Source organism: Protomyctophum bolini, assembly GCF_963924005.1.
Source record: "Protomyctophum bolini genome assembly, chromosome: 18".
NCBI lineage: Eukaryota > Metazoa > Chordata > Actinopteri > Myctophiformes > Myctophidae > Protomyctophum > Protomyctophum bolini.
The window spans coordinates 4,252,658-4,271,508 of record NC_137879.1 but is presented as its reverse complement, the minus strand read 5'-3'; the positions used below and the strand labels follow the sequence as shown (position 1 = coordinate 4,271,508).

At 45.5% G+C, this 18,851-nt stretch overlaps 1 protein-coding gene across 1 annotated transcript in view; it reads left to right on the top strand.

The window, feature by feature from the left end:
• Positions 1–1,273: 1,273 nt before the first annotated feature.
• Positions 1,274–18,851, top strand: part of LOC308332657 (metalloproteinase inhibitor 2-like) — a 23,097-nt gene continuing 5,519 nt past the window's right edge. The window contains exons 1-3 of the mRNA XM_080788666.1: positions 1,274–1,991; positions 17,315–17,415; positions 18,063–18,171. Coding sequence (XP_080644792.1) covers positions 1,862–1,991; positions 17,315–17,415; positions 18,063–18,171 — 340 coding nt within the window. The 5' untranslated portion in view covers positions 1,274–1,861. The remainder of the gene's footprint in view (positions 1,992–17,314; positions 17,416–18,062; positions 18,172–18,851) is intronic.

The following is an 18,851-nucleotide window of genomic DNA, read 5'->3' as shown; positions in this document are numbered from 1 at the left end:
CATAGTCTCTTGAATAGTTTTCATTTAGTTTTAGTCACCTGGAGTGTTTTGGTGTTTTAGTCGACTAAATATTGTGAGATTTTAGTCGACTAAATCTACAGTTGATTTAGTTGACTAAAATGTATTTTGGTGGGCCTTGATGCCGTCGTAATGACTGATTTTACACTTGCTGAAAATAGCAAGCTCACAACGCGATGTGTTGTGAGCTTGTAGATCTGCTATTTTCAGCATGCAACCAAGTGTAAAATGACTTGTACTGGATCTCTTGTCCACTATAGTCCCTTTTTAACATTTTAGTCTAGTTTTTATTTGTTTAGTTTTAGTCATCGTGCCTTAGTTTTCATTTAGTATTCATTTAGTTTTCGTCAGTGACAGTTGACGAAATCAACACTGGGCCAAACGCACATTTTTGGAGACGATTCAAGAAGGTTTTATTCTGCGTAAAAGCAGTGAAATCTTGTGGCATAGTACAGACAGTGCTAACAATAATAAGATGATCGTTATAATACTGGAATAGAATAACACAAAATGCCCATTTCAGTCAAGTTTATACTCTAGACTCGAGCATACATGGGCAACTGGCGGCCCGGGGGCCACATGAGGCCCTCACCTTCACTTAATGCGGCCCTCGGGTGAATGCCAGAATAGTGATAGATTGGTAGCTTAATGAGTATTATTAAAACATAACTATAATTAAATGCATTTGAAATTAAAAAAAAAGAAATGCTTTTCAGGATTCCAATTTAAAAAAAAATAATAGCAAAAAAAAAAGCCGCTCTACAAGCTCCAAAGTTTTGAGCTTGTAGATCAGCTTTTTTTTGCTATAACGGTAATATGCAATGTGGCCCCTCTGGAGTGAGTGTGTAAATATAGTGCCCCTCTCCATCATCAAAGTTGCACACCCCTGCTCTAGAGTGAATGTTTTAAGCTTAAAACATTCCCAAAAATAATAATATATATATATATTATATATATATGTGATTATTTTGTGAACAGTGTGATTATTTTGGGGGTTCCTTCCAGCCTGAAGAGGTTGAGAGAGAACCACTGTCCTGCTATAAGGTAGTCTCTCAAGACAGACTGTAACAGCGGAGGCGCTGTTTTCCCGAATATTTGTCGATGGGATTCTCAGATTGGCTATAAGGAGACACAGACCAACTGGGGGTGTTTTTAGCGCCTCCTGCCGGCCGAGTCCTCTCCGACACAGACACACAGAGGACTGGTAATGGGAGGAGTCACCAGTCAGTCAGTCAGTCAGTCGGGACCATAGACTCGGGACGGGGGAGCAGCTTTATTATAAAACCGCCTCTCTCTGAGTCCCAGAAAATAACAACAGGCGGTCCCGTTATACTTCCAGACAGACAGGACAGTCACACCGCTGGACGAACGAACGGGGCTTTCAGAACGGCAACAAGACTACGTCATTTCGTCGCATCTTCTTTTTTTTTAATAAGGTACAGCTAGACGACGTATATATATACGTCATTTCCCAATTTCGTCCTAGAAAATTATAATAGCTCAGGGTTTTTTTTGTTGGTATTCCTGCAGTGTTGGCTTGGCTTGGCTGGCTGGCTGGCTGTGTAAACATCAGCCGATCATTAAAGCGAAACAGCAGCTGCAGAGATCAGCTCTTCTAAAAAACGCAGCCGTTAAGAAGATTGTTGACATTCTTATAACTGCCATAACCGGAGAGAGAGAGAGAGATAGAGAGACATCCAACACACACTACTTGGACCCAGAGAGAGCGAGAGAGAGTGCTACTGCGACGCATACATTTGTTTTAATCCATTTTTTTTAACCAGAGAGAGATTCTAATACTCCAGGAACGGGACACACGCACTAGACGCACATTTCTCTAAAGATGGGCTTCTTTTCGGTGCACGCGCTGTGCACGCTGGTGCTGCTGGTCCTGTGGAGGGTGGACGAGCTGACGGAAGCCTGCAGCTGCGCGCCCGTGCATCCGCAACAGGCGTTCTGCAACGCAGATGTAGGTGAGTATTAGAAAAACACACAACAATTATTCATAGTACAAAGGGAGAAGAATCTATAAGAATAGCAGATCTATACTATACAACAAGCTCACTCTGTCTTGTTGTTTGGGGCTGGCTGGGCCACTGGCAGGGCGGCTGTTCTCTTCCGTGTGACGTACTATTTATTTTATTTCCCCCATAGTCACTTCTTCTCAAACATTTTCAATGTCACCCCCCCCCCCCCCTATGACCTATGCCATTTCTTTGGCTCTGGACCCAATTAGATGTGGACTAACATGATTTATTTTCAACATTGGTTGGATGTAGCCTAGGCTATAGATAATGATGCAGCTGATGCAGATCTGCTAATTTTGAATAGTCAAAAAAGAGGGGACTTAATTTTGTTCCTCATTTTTACTGGGGACCCCCCCCACACACACACGTGTGTGTGTGGGTGGGGGGGGGTCCCCAGTAAAAAATTTATTCCAATTCAAACAGCTTTATTTGCATGAGAAAACATACGTATACATTGCCAAAACAAAAGGCACAATACAACAATACAGCAATACAATCGAAACAAAATGTATGTACGTATTTGTCAGAGTCTTCAATAAATAAATTTCTATATGTATACCGAGATCACTCAATGCGGCTGGTGCAGGAATACACACCATTATGCTTAGTCTTTAGGGTGGTTGTGTTCCATTTGATTATCCTCCTGTCACAGCTGCAGCGCACACATCTTGCTGCTGTGTTTGCACATTGTTTTACTTCGCCCAGCAGATATGGGAGTTTTGTTTTTGTCATTAGTCATGTCTTCAAAATCTCTGTGTGTGGTTGTAATCTGTGGGAAGTAGGCTACTGTATATGTGTCTCTGATGTGTTGGTACAGTGGACAGGATGGTTAGGAAGTGTAGCTCGGTTTCCACTTGGTTTTGTGTGCAGTGGGTGCATAGTCTAGTGACTCTAGTAGTCTGTCTTCTCTCGGGATACAGGTCTGCCTATGACGGCCTTTCTCCATCGCAAGATCACTGAGTCTGTACCTAGTTTAAGATGTGTCTTTGTTTTGGGTCGGTCACGGTGCTCAGGTATTCTGCCACAGTGTATTCCCTCTCTGTTTAGGGCCAGATATAGCAGTCTAGTTTACTCTGCTTTTGTGTTGCTTCTTTCCAATGTGTCGGATAGTTTTCCTTTTTGCTGTTTTATAATGTGGCTTAGTGGCTTATACTGTATAGTCCAATGGGTCTTCTATCTGGTGGCGCCGTTTGTGTTTGTGCATGCGCAGAGTTCCAGGGCCAGCTGGCTGAGGGGGCATCTCTCTAGAGTTTTGCTGTGTGTGTGTGTGTGTGTGTGTGTGTGTGTGTGTGTGTGTGTGTGTGTGTGTGTGTGTGTGTGTGTGTGTGTGTGTGTGTGTGTGTGTGTGTGTGTGTGTGTGTGTGTGTGTGTGTGTGTGTGTGTGTGTGTGTGTGTGTGTGTGTGTGTGTGTGTGTGTGTGTGTGTGTGTGTGTGTGTGTGTGTGTGTGTGTGTGTGTGTGCGCCTTTTGTTATGGAGTGCATCTGGGTCACTTTCTTTCATAAGTGCGTTGTAGAATTTAAGTGCTCTCTTTTTTTATTTTGAATATGAGTGGATATCGTCCTAATTCTGCCCTGCATGCATTATTGCATTGCATTACACACACACAGACACACACACTGTTATTGTTTACCTGCGACATTGCAAAATGCTCTTGTTTCATAGTCCGTCTGGTACATTCGATACTTCTTATAGGCAGCGGTGGCCGAACGGTTTGCGGAGCGGTCTTGATATCGTGAAGGTCGCTATAGTTCGTATCCCCGGACCTGCACGTTAAAATTACCACCGCTGAAGTGCCCTTTATGGACAAGGCATTGAACCCCTACCATGAAATGTTCTATGAGCAGGGCCTGGCTGTAAACAAGTTATTGAGCTTAGTCCAGTTACCCTGCAGGGTAAACATAGTACCTTTCCTTTCCTGTCCTCTCAGTCAGTCACACTGTCACATCCACAGCGTCACCACCGTAGCTCTGGGTGTTGTGTGCAAAGTGGCACCAAATGGACCCCTGTGGAGGGCTGTCATCATGTGGGTGACGGGCGTGAGTGCATGACTTCCCATTGAGAGAGATGGAGACATCAACTTGTCATAGAGAGAGAGAGAGAGAGAGAGAGATAGGAAAGCAGTGAAAGCACAGTAATGACAGTAATACACAAGGGAGACACATATTGACAGCTTTCAAATCCAGGTTCCTTGAAGATCAGATATTATTATTATTATTATTATATGAAGAAATAAGGATAAACATTGCTGATGTACTTTTACTTTATAGTGTGCCTGTCCATAATAGTCTAGTAGCAACACCAACGTCCAGAGGATATCGCCGACTTTAAAAAACACTTAATTATTTATTACCTATAACTTGAGTAAACTAAAGACCTGGAGGCGTGATCAATGCCATTTGGCTATTATGAGTGGCCAAAGAGCATTGATGATCACACCTCCAGGTCTTTAGTTTACTCAAGTTATAGGGAATAAGACCTGGTACTTATAAGACATGCAAAATACAGCCCTTAATTTCCAAAGTGCACTGCACTGGGACTCCCTCGCTCCTCGCCATCATGGTGTAAAACACATAAAGACAATAGAAGCATCTTATCATTTATTTAAAAAACTCCAAATCCCAAAAAAAAGCTGCCAGGTTCAGCATTCCACCGCTGGCCGGCCTTCAGCACAACGTGGCAGAGAGAGAGAGAGAGAGAGAGAGAGAGAGAGATAACATGGGCCACTGTGTGTGTGTGTGTATGTGTGTGTGTGTGTGTGTGTGTGTGTGTGTGTGTGTGTGTGTGGAGGGGGGGGGGGAGAGAGAGAGAGAGAGATGGAGAAAGTGGAGCAGGCAGATTGTGTCGAAAAATGAGAGGATTGAATGGCAAACCGCGGAATATGTCACACCACCACGGAGCTCTCTCTCTCTCTCTCTCTCTTTCCATCCATCCCTCCGTCCTTCCATTCCATTCCCCTCTTCTCTCTCTCTCTCTCTCTCTCTCTCTCTCTCTCTCTCTCTCTCTCTCTCTCTCTCTCTCTCTCTCTCTCTTTGAGGGGTGGTGTCTCTCTCTCTCTTTGAGGGGTGGTGTCTCTCTATATCTCTCTCTCTCTCTTTGAGGGGTGGTGCCGCGAGGAATTGCAGGAATGCTGCTGGGGTTTTCCCACTCTGCCCCGGTGTAATGCTTGGACACACACGCGCACGCACGCACAGACGCATGCACACACACACACCCCACACATATTAGTCTGCATACATGCAGTATGCAGCCAGAATGATTGGCCTACTGACGCTGGTGCCTGGGCTCGCATTAATTATGAACACACACACACACACAGTCACACAGATATGCCACATTTGGCCAACTGCACTGGTGCCGTTGGTTCACAGTACACACATGCAATAATATACGCACGTAAGCACACATGCACACACAGCACACACGTGCACGCTCTCCCCCAGGGGTCCATCTGGCTGTCAGTTCAGGGTGTGCTCATGAGTACAAATGCAATAAAAAAAGTCTTGGCCCTTTTCCTTTTCTAACATATGCCTCCATGTAACCCCCCCCCCCACCCCCCCCCCCCCTCTGCCTCCATGTACCCATGAGAGTAAACACCCCTCCCTCGTACCCATGAGAGAACACACACACAACACTCTCTCACACACTGTGTGAGAGAGACTCATTTTAAACGAGAAAGAATGGAGAAAACAGTACTATGACCTTTTCTGTCTTTTTTCGCTTTCTCTCACACGGAGACACACACACACACACACACACACACACACACACACACACACACACACACACACAGTCACACACAGTCACACACACCCCCTGAGAGGGGTAGAGCCATGTGTCTGTTTGGTGACAGCTCTATATGTTTCAGGTGTGACTCAGGTGGCGTGCTCTGGTGCAGGATGTCTTGGACGGGACGTCCCGGGATGTTTGCGTGCGGTTCGGGGCCCCGGGGCCTCCGTGTTGACTCTAGGGGCGTGTGTGTGTGTGTGTAGGGGCGTGTGTGTGTGTGTGTGTGTGTGTGTGTGCGTCAACACGGCGCGTCGTCCGGGAAGCGAGGTCCGCTCGTAGTCCTTCATCGCCCGCGGTGGAATAGCGTAAATAAATAGATATATCTGTAAACTCACCAACGCGTCATCATGACGTGTTGTAAACAGATAAACGTTTCAGTGTTTTATATCTTTGCAGAATGTTTGCCAGTTTTGGGCTTTTATGACGTGCCCAGAATCTATAGGGCCTAATGTTCATGTGGTTAAATCTATAGGGCCTAACGTTACGTTCATGTGGTTAAATCTATAGGGCCTAACGTTACGTTCATGTGGTTAAATCTATAGGGCCTAACGTTACGTTCATGTGGTTAAATCTATAGGGCCTAACGTTACGTTCATGTGGTTAAATCTATAGGGCCTAACGTTACGTTCATGTGGTTAAATCTATAGGGCCTAACGTTCATGTGGTTAAATCTATAGGGCCTAACGTTCATGTGGTTAACCCATTCAGGCCTGACGTCAAAAAAGAAATAAAAATCTAAATCATGACAATTTTCTGAAAGATTTGAGGCACATTTTAACGATTTTTCAAAAATAGCAGACCTATACAAGCTGTCTCTGCGTTATTGTCAGGGAGGTGTCTCTGTATCGTTTGCGACAGTCACTAAGTCATAATGATACAGTCTGTTGTTTCTAGCGAAAATGTAACTAATTCAGCAGCAGTAACAATATAGTGTTTTCTCTCAGTCAGTTGATTCTACATTAACCTGACGCTGCCAGATCCAAAAAGCTTGCTACACAAATTTGTTTCACAGCTTATTGGGATCTGGGATCTCGGAAGCAAATTCGATGACGGGGCTGTTCCTTTTTTTCAAGATACTTGGTAGTTGATTGGATGGGACCGTCTGTCTATCAGCGTGTGGGCGTGCAAACACAACCAGTCATATTGACGTATCTATATAGCTTCACATCCAGTTTCGCACATGTCCCGCCCTTAGCTCACGCTGATTGGTTCGAACCACGGAGCGGTTCGGTGTTAGCTCAACTCCCTGAGAGATCCCAGATGGTTGCTGTGTTGGGGAACATGGTTACCCAATACCGCCCCCATCTGGCACAGTCAGTTGATTCTTCATATCCATATGAGTGAAACGGCCGGGATGACATGTTTATTTTTCAAACACAGTTCTTATACGAGGCGATCTAAAGCCCCCCCCCCTGTGGAGATTACAATGCAAATAAAAAGTACATGAACCCGTGGACTTATAGCGCCCTCTACCGAAGCTAGTCTAATCCCCCCCGAGCCCAAAGCAGTGGGTTCTGAATGGTTCTGAAGGGGGTGTCATGATTGAATCATCAATCATGGATCCAAAACAGAGTCGGGGGTGGAGGATGAAAGAGGAGTGCATTTCGCTGTGGCGGTCGGTCGGGCGGTTGCCCAGAAAGGCCCACATATAAACGATGGGTGTAACAACAGACATGTTGTTTACAAAGTGCACAATGGTCACGTTCTAATAATTATGGCCTGGTGGGTGGCCCAGTGGGCCGGCCTGTTTGTAATGGAATGCCCAGAACGGCCATTATCTGTTAAAAAAAAAACAGTCTCTTATGTTAATTCAGACCCATTTCAGACCCATTTCGATTAAAAAAAATCATTTTTCTGAAAAACCCATGTTTCTATAGGTTAGTGGTGCTCAACCTTTTTCCTGTCAAGGACCCCCAGAATTATCTCTATTGGGCCACGGACCCCCATCTGAAAATATGTAGTTCCAGGAACCCCCAGAAGCAAATCATTTAGTTAATGTTCGCTCTGAAATATATATTCAATGATGAATGTTTTGTCAAATGTCAAATCTTTGCTGCTGGAGGGGAGGGGGGGGGGGGGGGGGGGCCTCTAATGTTGTCAAAGTGGGGGACTTCATTTGGGTCCATTTGTACTCCTCTCAGAGTTATAGAATTGACTCACGAATTAAAAGCTCCCACCACCATCACCAATATGCATTCAATGGCAAAATAGTTGTTTTGACTTGCCATTTGGCCTCATCACGTACGTGCGTGCGTGCGTGTGTGTGTGTGTGCGTATATTCACATGTCTGTACACTATAAACTTCACAGAGGCCGGTGACTTGTGGATTGTTTACTGTGTGTGTGTGTGTGTGTGTGTGTGTGTGTGTGTGTGTACAGTAGTCACCTTCTGTTTTCCATGCTCGATGGTTCCGTCGGTCAGACCACAGGCCAAAAGAATGAAGCCGTGTCATAGACCCACCTCACACACACACACACACACACACACACACACACACACACACACACACACACACACACACACACACACACACACACACACACACTTTGACTGTCTTTTCCCACAGTCAGCTGCCCACAAAGGGAAGTTCCCCAGTGGCCCTGCCCAGACATAGTGTCCTGGGTCTGTCTGTCTGTGCAATAAACTCGCACAAATATTTTTGAAATAGGGCTTAAGTTATTAATTCCTCATGTATTTTTTTAAGTTATCTGGGAACATCTGGTCTAATTGAGGCACAGTTCCATGTACAGTATGAGATACTGTTTATGTCCTGTGTATGTAAGACTGAGAGTGCTCTGAGCAAAACAAATTTCATTGTATTTATACTCTGTATCTATACACATGACAAATAAACCTGAACCTGAACCTGAGATACTGTAGATATAGACCTACTGTATATGAGCTTTTCTGGGCCGTGGCTCAGCGGTCCATGAAGGCACCGTGGCTGGTATAATCCAGTCTGGCAGTGTGGGCCGCGGGTTCGACTCCCGATCCCGACGGCCTTTATACTGCATGTCACCCCCCCCCCTCCCTCCATCTCTCTCCCCATCTCCTGTCAGCCTACTGTCTGTCTGTCTGTCAGCCTACTGTCTGTCTGTCTGTCAGCCTACTGTCTGTCTGTCAGCCTACTGTCTGTCTGTCCGTCAGCCTACTGTCTGTCTGTCTGTCAGCCTACTGTCTGTCTGTCTGTCTGTCTGTCAGCCTACTGTCTGTCTGTCTGTCAGCCTACTGTCTGTCTGTCTGTCTGTCTGTCTGTCTGTCTGTCTGTCTGTCTGTCTGTCTGTCTGTCTGTCTGCCTACTGTCTGTCTGTCAGCCTACTGTCTGTCTGTCCGTCAGCCTACTGTCTGTCTGTCTGTCAGCCTACTGTCTGTCTGTCTGTCTGTCTGTCTGTCAGCCTACTGTCTGTCTGTCTGTCAGCCTACTGTCTGTCTGTCTGTCTGTCTGTCTGTCAGCCTACTGTCTGTCTGTCTGTCAGCCTACTGTCTGTCTGTCTGTCTGTCTGTCAGCCTACTGTCTGTCTGTCTGTCTGTCTGTCTGTCTGTCTGTCTGTCTGTCTGTCTGTCAGCCTACTGTCTGTCTGTCTGTCTGTCTGTCTGTCTGTCTGTCTGTCAGCCTACTGTCTGTCTGTCCGTCAGCCTACTGTCTGTCTGTCTGTCTGTCTGTCAGCCTACTGTCTGTCTGTCTGTCTGTCTGTCAGCCTACTGTCTGTCTGTCTGTCAGCCTACTGTCTGTCTGTCAGCCTACTGTCTGTCTGTCTGTCTGTCTGTCTGTCTGTCTGTCTGTCTGTCTGTCTGTCTGTCTGTCTGTCTGTCTGTCAGCCTACTGTCTGTCTGTCTGTCTGTCTGTCTGTCTGTCTGTCTGTCAGCCTACTGTCTGTCTGTCCCTCTGTCTGTCCCTACTGTCTGTCTGTCCCTCTGTCTGTCCCTACTGTCCGTCTGTCCCTCTGTCTGTCCCTACTGTCTGTCTGTCTGTCTGTCCCTCCATAAAAAATATAAAATAAAGGCGAAAGCCACAAACAAAAGATAATTAAAGGAGCGCTCACGCTGTCCACACCTACGCTGTAGACACTGTAATTCTCTTTGGGTGGAAGTTGTGGGATTTTGGTGGAAGTGCTTTTACCGCTCAAGGAAATTACGTTGACAAAAATTACAAATCTGTAAAGCTAATGGTATATTTCACTATATTTATGCAATGCACAGGACTACTGTGTGACAAAGTGGTTAAAGATATACTGTCCCTCACATGGTTGTATGATTAATACAATATACTACTAGAGTGGCTGGATGGTTGCCAGTTCAAACCCTGTGGTGGGCTCCCCCAGAGTTAATGTCGAAGTGTCCTTGAGCAAGACTCTGAACCCCTGATTGCTCCCGATGTGCAGGTTGGTGCCTTGCATGGTTTCCGCCGCCATCGGTGTATGAATGTGTGTGTGTGTGTGTGTGTGTGTGTGTGTGAATGACGTAATGCACAATCTGTGTGAAGGTGTGTGTGACACATGTATGTAAAGAGCCTTGGATAAATGCACCTTTTACCATTTTAGTGGAGTAGAAGTAAAATTATTGGAAATAAAATCAAGTCAAAGTAAAATCAAGTCAAAATTGTACTCGGGTGCAGACAGTGCTTGGTTAATGTAGGCCTATATATACTTAGTTCCCTTATTACACCACATGTTTCGTGTAAGATGGTGTGTTACATAATGTTGTGTTATCATCAGACATTTGTACAGTAATAACAGTTTTAATCAGGTTATTTGTGGACCCAGGGATTGAACTTTTTTTAACCCATTCCGACCGGGAACCCGTTTTGGTGTTCAGCATCATGTTATGCTTTAGCTATTGAAAAATAGCAGATCTACAAGCTCGTATCGCGCCACCGAGTGGCGCGATACGAGCTTGTAGGTCTGCTATTTTTGAAAAATTCGAAGAACGACTGACATTTTTAGAATCTGATCTCAGGTCAGAATGGGTTAATCAGACCAGTGTGTGTCCAGTGGAAACCTCGTATGAATCTGATCTCAGGTCAGAATGGGTTAAAGAATGTGCCTCTACTTATTTCTGCTGCGTCTCTACATAATCGTGACTGCGTTCGTGCAAACCTTTAACCCGTTTTGGACTGAGGTCGATTTAAAAAAAAGGCTTCTAAATCCTAAAATTTCTCTGAAAAACCCTATGTTTCTACTGTATATGTCAGTGGTGGTGCTCAACCTTTTTCATGTCAAGGACCCCCAGAATTATCTCTATTGGGCCACACGGACCCCCATCTCAAAATATGTAGTTCCAGGGACCTCCCCTGAAGCAAATATTTTAGTTAAAAATGTTCGCTCTAATATATCTATTCAATGATTTGCGCCACATAACGATTTTTCAAAAATAGCAGACCTACAGGCTCGTATGAGCTTGTAGATCTGCTGTTTTTCAATAGCTAAATCATAACACGATGTTTAAAACACCAAAAGGGGTTTCCGCCCAGAATGGGTTAATCTTCCGGGGAGCGGGTGATTACTCTGGATAGCAGGAAAGGTTGTCATTGTTATGGTTTATAATTCCAAACAGAAGATTATACAGGGCCTGTTGTTTATTGACTTTGCAGCGCGGAGCACTGGCAGTACATTTCACAAGCTAGTTAGCGCGCGGCACGCTGCCGCTGCGTCGTCATTGTGCGGCTGTGTTGTTTAAATGTGATTTCTGGCCTGTCGAGATTAGATTAGAGAGAGAGAGAGAGAGAGAGAGACCGCCGGCCGCGGCGGTCTGGCCGGTGTATCCGTCATTATACAATGGGTCGTTTCGAGGAAGCAATCTGATTTAAATTGGTTGAAATAGCACACAGAATGTGGTGGGAAACAAAACAGAGCTATATACACTTTATAAAACCACCTGCCCCCACTATATATACCAAGACATCAGAGACACGTACTTCCCACAGATTACACACATACAGCACAACGTGAGTTTGAAACTATGACCAATGACAAAAAAAACCTCCCATTCCTATTTGGGAGAAATACAACGATGTGCAAAACACGGCAGCAAGATTTGTGAACTGTACTATCTGTACAGATCTGTACAGATGGACACATGCGTGCAGAGACAGCAGGTAGGGATGTAGCTCTGGTCCATGGCCTTCCTCATGGACCAGAGCTGCATCACTACCTGCTTTCTCTGCACGTTTCCAAATCTACGTTTCTAAATCAGCCCCTGCCCTATATACCCGTCTGTAAACACACAAAAAAGACCTTTCTAGAACACGAATGCAGCATGTACTATTATGTATTACTACAGTATATATTATTATGTGCTATAATATGGTGAAAGGAATGCAAAATGCCACTGCTTTCCTTTCCTTTCCATTATACCGAAAGGCAGCATTCAGGAGAAAGGCTTTATTTCCTCTGAACGCAGTATATTTTGCGCTGATCAAACTTGTTTAGAAATCCACTAGCTAAAGAGTGCTGGTTTTTGCGCCCCAAAAATAGCTGATGTACAAGCTCCCAGTCCCAACACTCTCCCTGCGTTGTGGAGCTTGTAGATCGGCTGTTTTTAAGGCGCACGACGAAGTACAAGTCAGCCTTTAGGGGGAAGGAGGAGGATCGGTCAGGGATGATTTGGTGGCCACTGGGAGTATGAAAAGAGAGAGAGAGAGACAGAGAGACAGAGAGAGAGAGGAGGCCAGCCATGCGGTGGAGTCACTGAAACCAACGGGGGTATAGCTCCTCTCCTCTCCTCTCCTCTCCTCTCCTCTCCTCTGTGTGTTCTAACTTACATGCAGGACCGTTCATGGAAAACATTGCGTAGTTCTGCTTCTGTATCTGATACGCATGTATAAGTCATTAAGTGTTGGGATGGTTGGAGGGGGGGGGGGGGATTTTAAATGTGGGTCAACTGGTGGTTTGTGGAGCTGTGTGTGTGTGTGTGTGTGTGTGTGTGTGGGGGGGGGGGGGCGCAACTGTATGTTGGCTGATAGACCGTGTACGGGTGGGACCAATCTATGGCCCGACTCTAGAGTGACTGCATATTTCTTTATTATATTTTAAAGCAAAACAAGTTAAGTTATGATTTTGGGACTTAAGAGCTGTATAGGAAATAGTTTTGCCATTAATATATTGATTCCTGAACCGATTCCTGACCCTGACAAAGCCTGTAGCGGGGTGGGCTAAGGGGTGGGCGCCACAAAACTAGTGTCATTTGTACTGTTGACCGTGTATGCATTTCGTTCAACTCTGACCCCTCTGTCACATCATGGACTCATAGTTGGTAAGCAGATAGATAGATAAGTGGCTAGTAGGTTATCGTAGTAGTAGTTGTTTACACCTTTTGTACAGTCTCTCCTCCCTTCTGCCTGCCTGTCTCTCTCTCTCTCTCTCTCTGTCTCTCTGTCTGTCTGTCTGTCTGTCTGTCTGTCTGTCTGTCTCTCTCTCTCTCTGTCTGTCTGTCTGTCTGTCTGTCTGTCTGTCTGTCTGTCTCTCTCTCTCTCTCTCTGTCTGTCTGTCTGTCTGTCTGTCTGTCTGTCTGTCTGCTGTGAGCTCATTAGTCTGTGGGGTTAGTTCAGAACGAACCAAGCCAGGAAATGAGAACGGAAAAAAGGCCAGGAATGTAGAAGAGAGTGCCAGCCAGGTATACTGCTGTGTGTGTGTGTGTGTGTGTGTATGTACGTGCGCTTGCGTGTGCGTGCGCTTGCGCGCGCGTGTGTGTGTGTGTGCGTGTGTACGTGCGCTTGCGTGTGTGTGTGTGTGTGTGTGTGTGTGTGTGTGTGTGCACGTGCGCTTGCGTGTGTGTTTGTGCATTTGCATTTGTTTATAGTGTGTACTCTGTTCTCGTATGTGTTTGCATAAAGCCAGGTCATTATGCTTAGTGGCGCACCGGTCGCTGTTTAGCGCTGCTAAAACAGCCGATCTGCAAAGTCTCACCACATGATGGCGTTGCTATCATGTAAAAGTCTCCATTCATTGTCAATGGGCATTTAATGTTTGTGTATAGGACGTAAATCTACACTAATAGTTGCGAACGCAGTGAGCACTTACTATGAGACCTAGCAGATCATGTCTGTGTGTCTGTGTGTGTGTGTCCGTGTGTGTGTGTGTGTGTGTCCCCTTTGTGCCCATACATGGAGCTGAGTGATTTGTTTGTGATTGATGCAACACACTCCATATTTGGACGTATAGCTGCTTTGGGGACTCCTTATAATGGTTATGGCTAAGAAAAATAACTTAACTTAAAAAAATAACTTCAAAATAAATCTTAAAAAACCCCAAATATGTACGAGCTGCGTTCGCTTCCCGCGTTTGCGCGTCTTACTGGTGATAGGAGGGGCTATAGCGCCCCTCAAAAAAGACTGAAGTTTTTGCTTCTTGCTGATAGGAGGGGGGGGAGTGAGGGGGGTGGGGGGGGATTTTTGGACTCTTGTTAAAGCTACACGCCGCGGGACGCTGGAATCAAACACTCATCCGGAGTTCATTCCTCAACCGCGATAAAAAAGAAAAACAACGCTGTGTGATGTGGTTACATGTGCTGAAAAGCATGCGACTTGGAGCACACAGGGGTGTGTGTGTGTGTGTGTGGGGGGGGGGGGGGGTGCGAGAGAGAGGACGACAGACGTCGTTAACTCCGGGAGCAGTGAGTGAACCTCCATACTTGTGTCTGCTCCAAGCCATGAAGTGAACCCGAGGGGATAAGAGGCATGCAGCAGCGCATGCACGCTTGTATACGCATGTGTTTGCATGCGTGCTTGCGTACGTGCGTGTGAGAGTAACTTTGTTTCCTCTTTTTGTGTGTGTGCACGTGTGTGTGTGTGTGTGTGTGTGTGTGTGTATTGCTCATATTTTCCATTCTGCAGAAATGCCCTAAAGCATAGCTGAAGCTTGATGTAGTCAGTCAGGCTGTAAAAAAAATAAGAAAAGAATCACACACACACACACACACATGCGTCTTTCAGCTTCTTCTCCGTTGTGCCGTTGCCATTATTGGTGGTATCCTTTTAATGCACTTCTTCTCTTGAAGAGTTCTTATTTCCTCCCTTCCTTCCTTCCTTCCTTCCTTTCTTCTGGTGTTTCTGCAGTGGGTTCTGGGGATGTAGAGAGAGAGAGAGGTGTGTCTGTCTATGGAGAGAGAGAGAGGTGTGTGTCTGTCTATGGAGAGAGAGAGGTGTGTGTGTGTCTGTCTATGGAGAGAGAGAGATGTGTGTGTGTGTGTGTGTGTGTGTGTGTGTGTGTGTGTGTGTGTGTGTGTGTGTGTGTGTGTGTGTCTATGGGGAGAGAGGTATGTGTGCGTCTATGTGGAGAGAGGTGTGTGTCTGCATGTGTCTGTCTACTCCACAGCCAGGCCAGTCAGCAGTGCATGGGTCTGGTCTGGTCTGGTCTTCTGATGTAGTCCAATGTCTCTAAGATGATAGGGAGTTGTAGTCCGATGGAGAGAGAGCCAGGCCAGTCTGCAGTGCATGGGTCTGGTCTTCTCTGGTCCACATATAGGCTGGCACCGTATACAGGGACGTGCACACATAGACATCAAAGGGGGCTTATAAGCCCCTGCCCTTTTACCCCATCTGTTAAACAACTGCCCCTTTCCAGACCACGAATGCAGCATTCACTACATGGTGAAAGAAATGCACAATGCCCCTCCTCTCCTTTATCATGCCATGCCGGAAGGAAGGCAGCATTCAGGAGAATTGCTTTTTGTTCTGAAGTCTCCTGAACTTGAACAGCAGCATTTTGCATTGAACAAATTTGTTTAGGAATCCATGTCGTTACACCTCCATCTCCACTAGCTAAAGAGGTGCTGGGGTTGCACCCCAAAAATAGCTGATCTACAAGCTCTCAACGCGTCGCATTCTTGGTTTTATAGTCTTACTTTCCCCTTGTATCGTGTGCTTTTATTTTGCAGTCTGTTAAGTGTTTCCTGTGTTGCTCATGTTACCTGTGTTGTCTCACCAGTACCATGATTACCTCAGTGTTTCCACCTTGTCTTGTTAGTCTTTTAGCCAATCATTGTGTTGATTATCAGTTGAGTTCACCCGTGTAAAACATTGTTTTATGTTTTATGTCACTATAGTGTTTTTTGCTCCTAGTGAACTCTCCCAGTGTATTCCTAGTTCTTGTTCTCTTTGTGTTCCTGGGTTTTGGTAATAGACGTCCTACTATTCCACTACTCTGCATCTGTCCTGCACTTGGGTCCGAAAACCTCCTGCTTGTAACTGTGACACATGTTAGGCTATAGCAACAACCAATGAGAATACAACAGGTCTAAATGGGTCAAGAAACAACAACAATGTGTCATGCCCATCTGCTATTTGTTGAAAATGTCCTTTTAAACGGCACTATAGTATGCATAATCAGCCAAGCGGATAAATCCGTCTGGGCTTTGGGTCTGGTGTTGGTCGTTCGCTGCCTTCCTTCAGGCGGCCGTATATAAAGGTTGTTTTGACTGTCGTCCATCTGTAGTCTGTTAAACCATTCTGACCTGAGATCAGATTCATACGAGGTTTCCACTGGACACACACTGGTCTGATGAACCCATTCTGACCTGAGATCAGATTTTAAAAAATGTCAGTCGTTCTTTGATTTTTCAAAAATAGCAGACCTACAAGCTCGTAGCGTGCCACTCGGTGGCGCGCTATGAGCTTGTAGATCTGCTATTTTTCAATAGCTAAAGCATAACATGATGCTAACACCAAAAGGTTCCCGTTCAGAATGGGTTAAACCAGGGATGTGGTGGATATACTCAGACAAATTAAAAACAGGGCCTTTGGCACACTTAACGATATTAGCGGCGTGTTCTTGTCTGTTTCATTGTCCTTCAACTTCATGAGAGTGGGTGGGCATGCTTTTAGAAAAACAACACCCGGTCCAAAAGCATTTTTTTTCTTCTTTCTTTTCTTCTTTTTAAACACAGTTTTATTGTGATCTAGTCAGGGCTGGCCTGGCCACAGGACGTACAACCGGGCATATTCCCGGGTGGGCTGCGACCGTAGGGGGCAAATGAGTGACAAATAAACCCTCTACACAACCCTACAAAGGGTTGTGTAGTTGTCTGCTGGTTTGTATCATTCATGTTGTTTGTAAAAGTGGTGGTATTAGGGCTTGTTTGTTTGTGTGTGCCTCGACAGAGCGGGCGGTAGAGTTTCTGCTATCTGCACGCTGGTTGTGGTGGATGGGCCGGTCTGGGCCGAATTGTTGTCCCAGTCCAGCCCTGGATCCAGTCCTGTGGTTTATCAACCTGTGGACCCACTGAGCGGGCCATGAGGTTATAATTTTTACCTTGAAATAGTGAATGCATATAAATAAGAACTTAAAAGTATACCGTGTTAGTTCTATTGATTGATCATCATTCTAAAAACCAACCAAAATCATGTTCTAAAATATTTATGTTTTAAATGATCTAGTTATAGCCTTGGATAAAGTTGCTATACAAATGCACCATTTACCATTTATGAGGTTGAGAGTACCAGGCGACATGCTAACATGCTAACCCCTGTCCTCTGTGTCGTCTGCAGTGATCCGTGCCAAGGTGGTGGGAGAGAGAGAGGTGGATTCTGGGAACGACATCTACGGAAACCCCATCAAGAGGATCCAGTATGACATCAAGCAGATCAAGGTTAGGAAGTTACACACGCATGCACGCACGCACAAACACACTGACCATTAAATAAGGAACACTACATCCATTTTCAACCTTATGTTCATATCTCTGCCGTCCTGGAAGAAACCACCTAACTCCAAAATGTACATTTTTCAGGAACCAACACACAGACGTAAAGGGTGTTCAATTTTTAACTGTGAACTGAACATTTTTAGTGGGGAACCAATCATAATACTGTACGTTGAAAAGTGTTTAACCCATTTTGGGCAGGAACCCCTTTTGGTGTTCTAGCATTAACCCCAAAAGGGGTTAATGCAGATCTACAAGCTCGTATAGCGCGCCACCAAGTGGCTTTTAAGTCTGCTATTTTTTGAAAAATCGAAGAACCACTGACACATAGAAACATAGCTATTTCAGAAAACTGTCAGGATGTATCCACACTTTTCCTGGGCTGTGTGTGCTCCAGTTCCTGTCGATTTGATCCAATGAAAGCCAATGAAACTGGTCAGATGACCAATGATATCCAATGAAATCAACAGGAACTGGAGCACACACGGCCCAGGAAAAGTGTGGATAGAATCCCCTTTGATGCTTTTTTTTGTGGAAGAGGCTGGTGCCCAGATGCTGTCCCCTTTGACCTTGACCTTTTGACCCCCGTCCAGATGTTCAAGGGGCCCACCCAGGACATCGAGTCCATCTTCACTGCGCCCGTCTCCGCCGTCTGCGGCGTCACCTTGGACACCAGCGGCAAGAAGGAGTACCTGATCTCAGGTCAGTGTCTGGGAAGGGAACGCCCTTTAGTTGTTCTGTTTTAGAAGGAGTACCTGATCTCAGGTCTGTGTCTGGGAAGGGAACGCCCTTTAGTTGTTCTGTTTTAGAAGGAGTACCTGATCTCAGGTCTGTGTCTGGGAAGGGAACGCCCTTTAGTTGTTCTGTTTCAAGAACGAGTACCTGATCTCAGGTCTGTGTCTAGGAGGGAACACCCTTTAGTTGTTCTGTTTTAGAAGGAGTACCTGATCTCAGGTCAGTGTCTGGGAAGGGAACACCCCTTTAGTTGTTCTGTTTTAGAAGGAGTACCTGATCTCAGGTCTGTGTCTGGGAAGGGAACGCCCTTTAGTTGTTCTGTTTCTGAAGGAGTACCTGATCTCAGGTCTGTGTCTGGGAAGGGAACGCCCTTTAGTTGTTCTGTTTTAGAAGGAGTACCTGATCTCATCTCATCTTTTTTTTTGTTGACGAAATTGTCAGTATATTTAGTCTTAGCTTTAGTCACCATATTAGTCTTCATTTAGTTTCCATGTAGTTTTCGTCAGTGAAAAAAGGTAGTCGACGAAAATGTTTCGGTCTTGGTTTTAGTCGACGAAAAACAGCACTGATCTATAGTTTCACCCCCTCTCTTTCTCCTCTCGTTCACTGGATCTATCTATCTATACAGTCGGTGCACAGAATGCCAT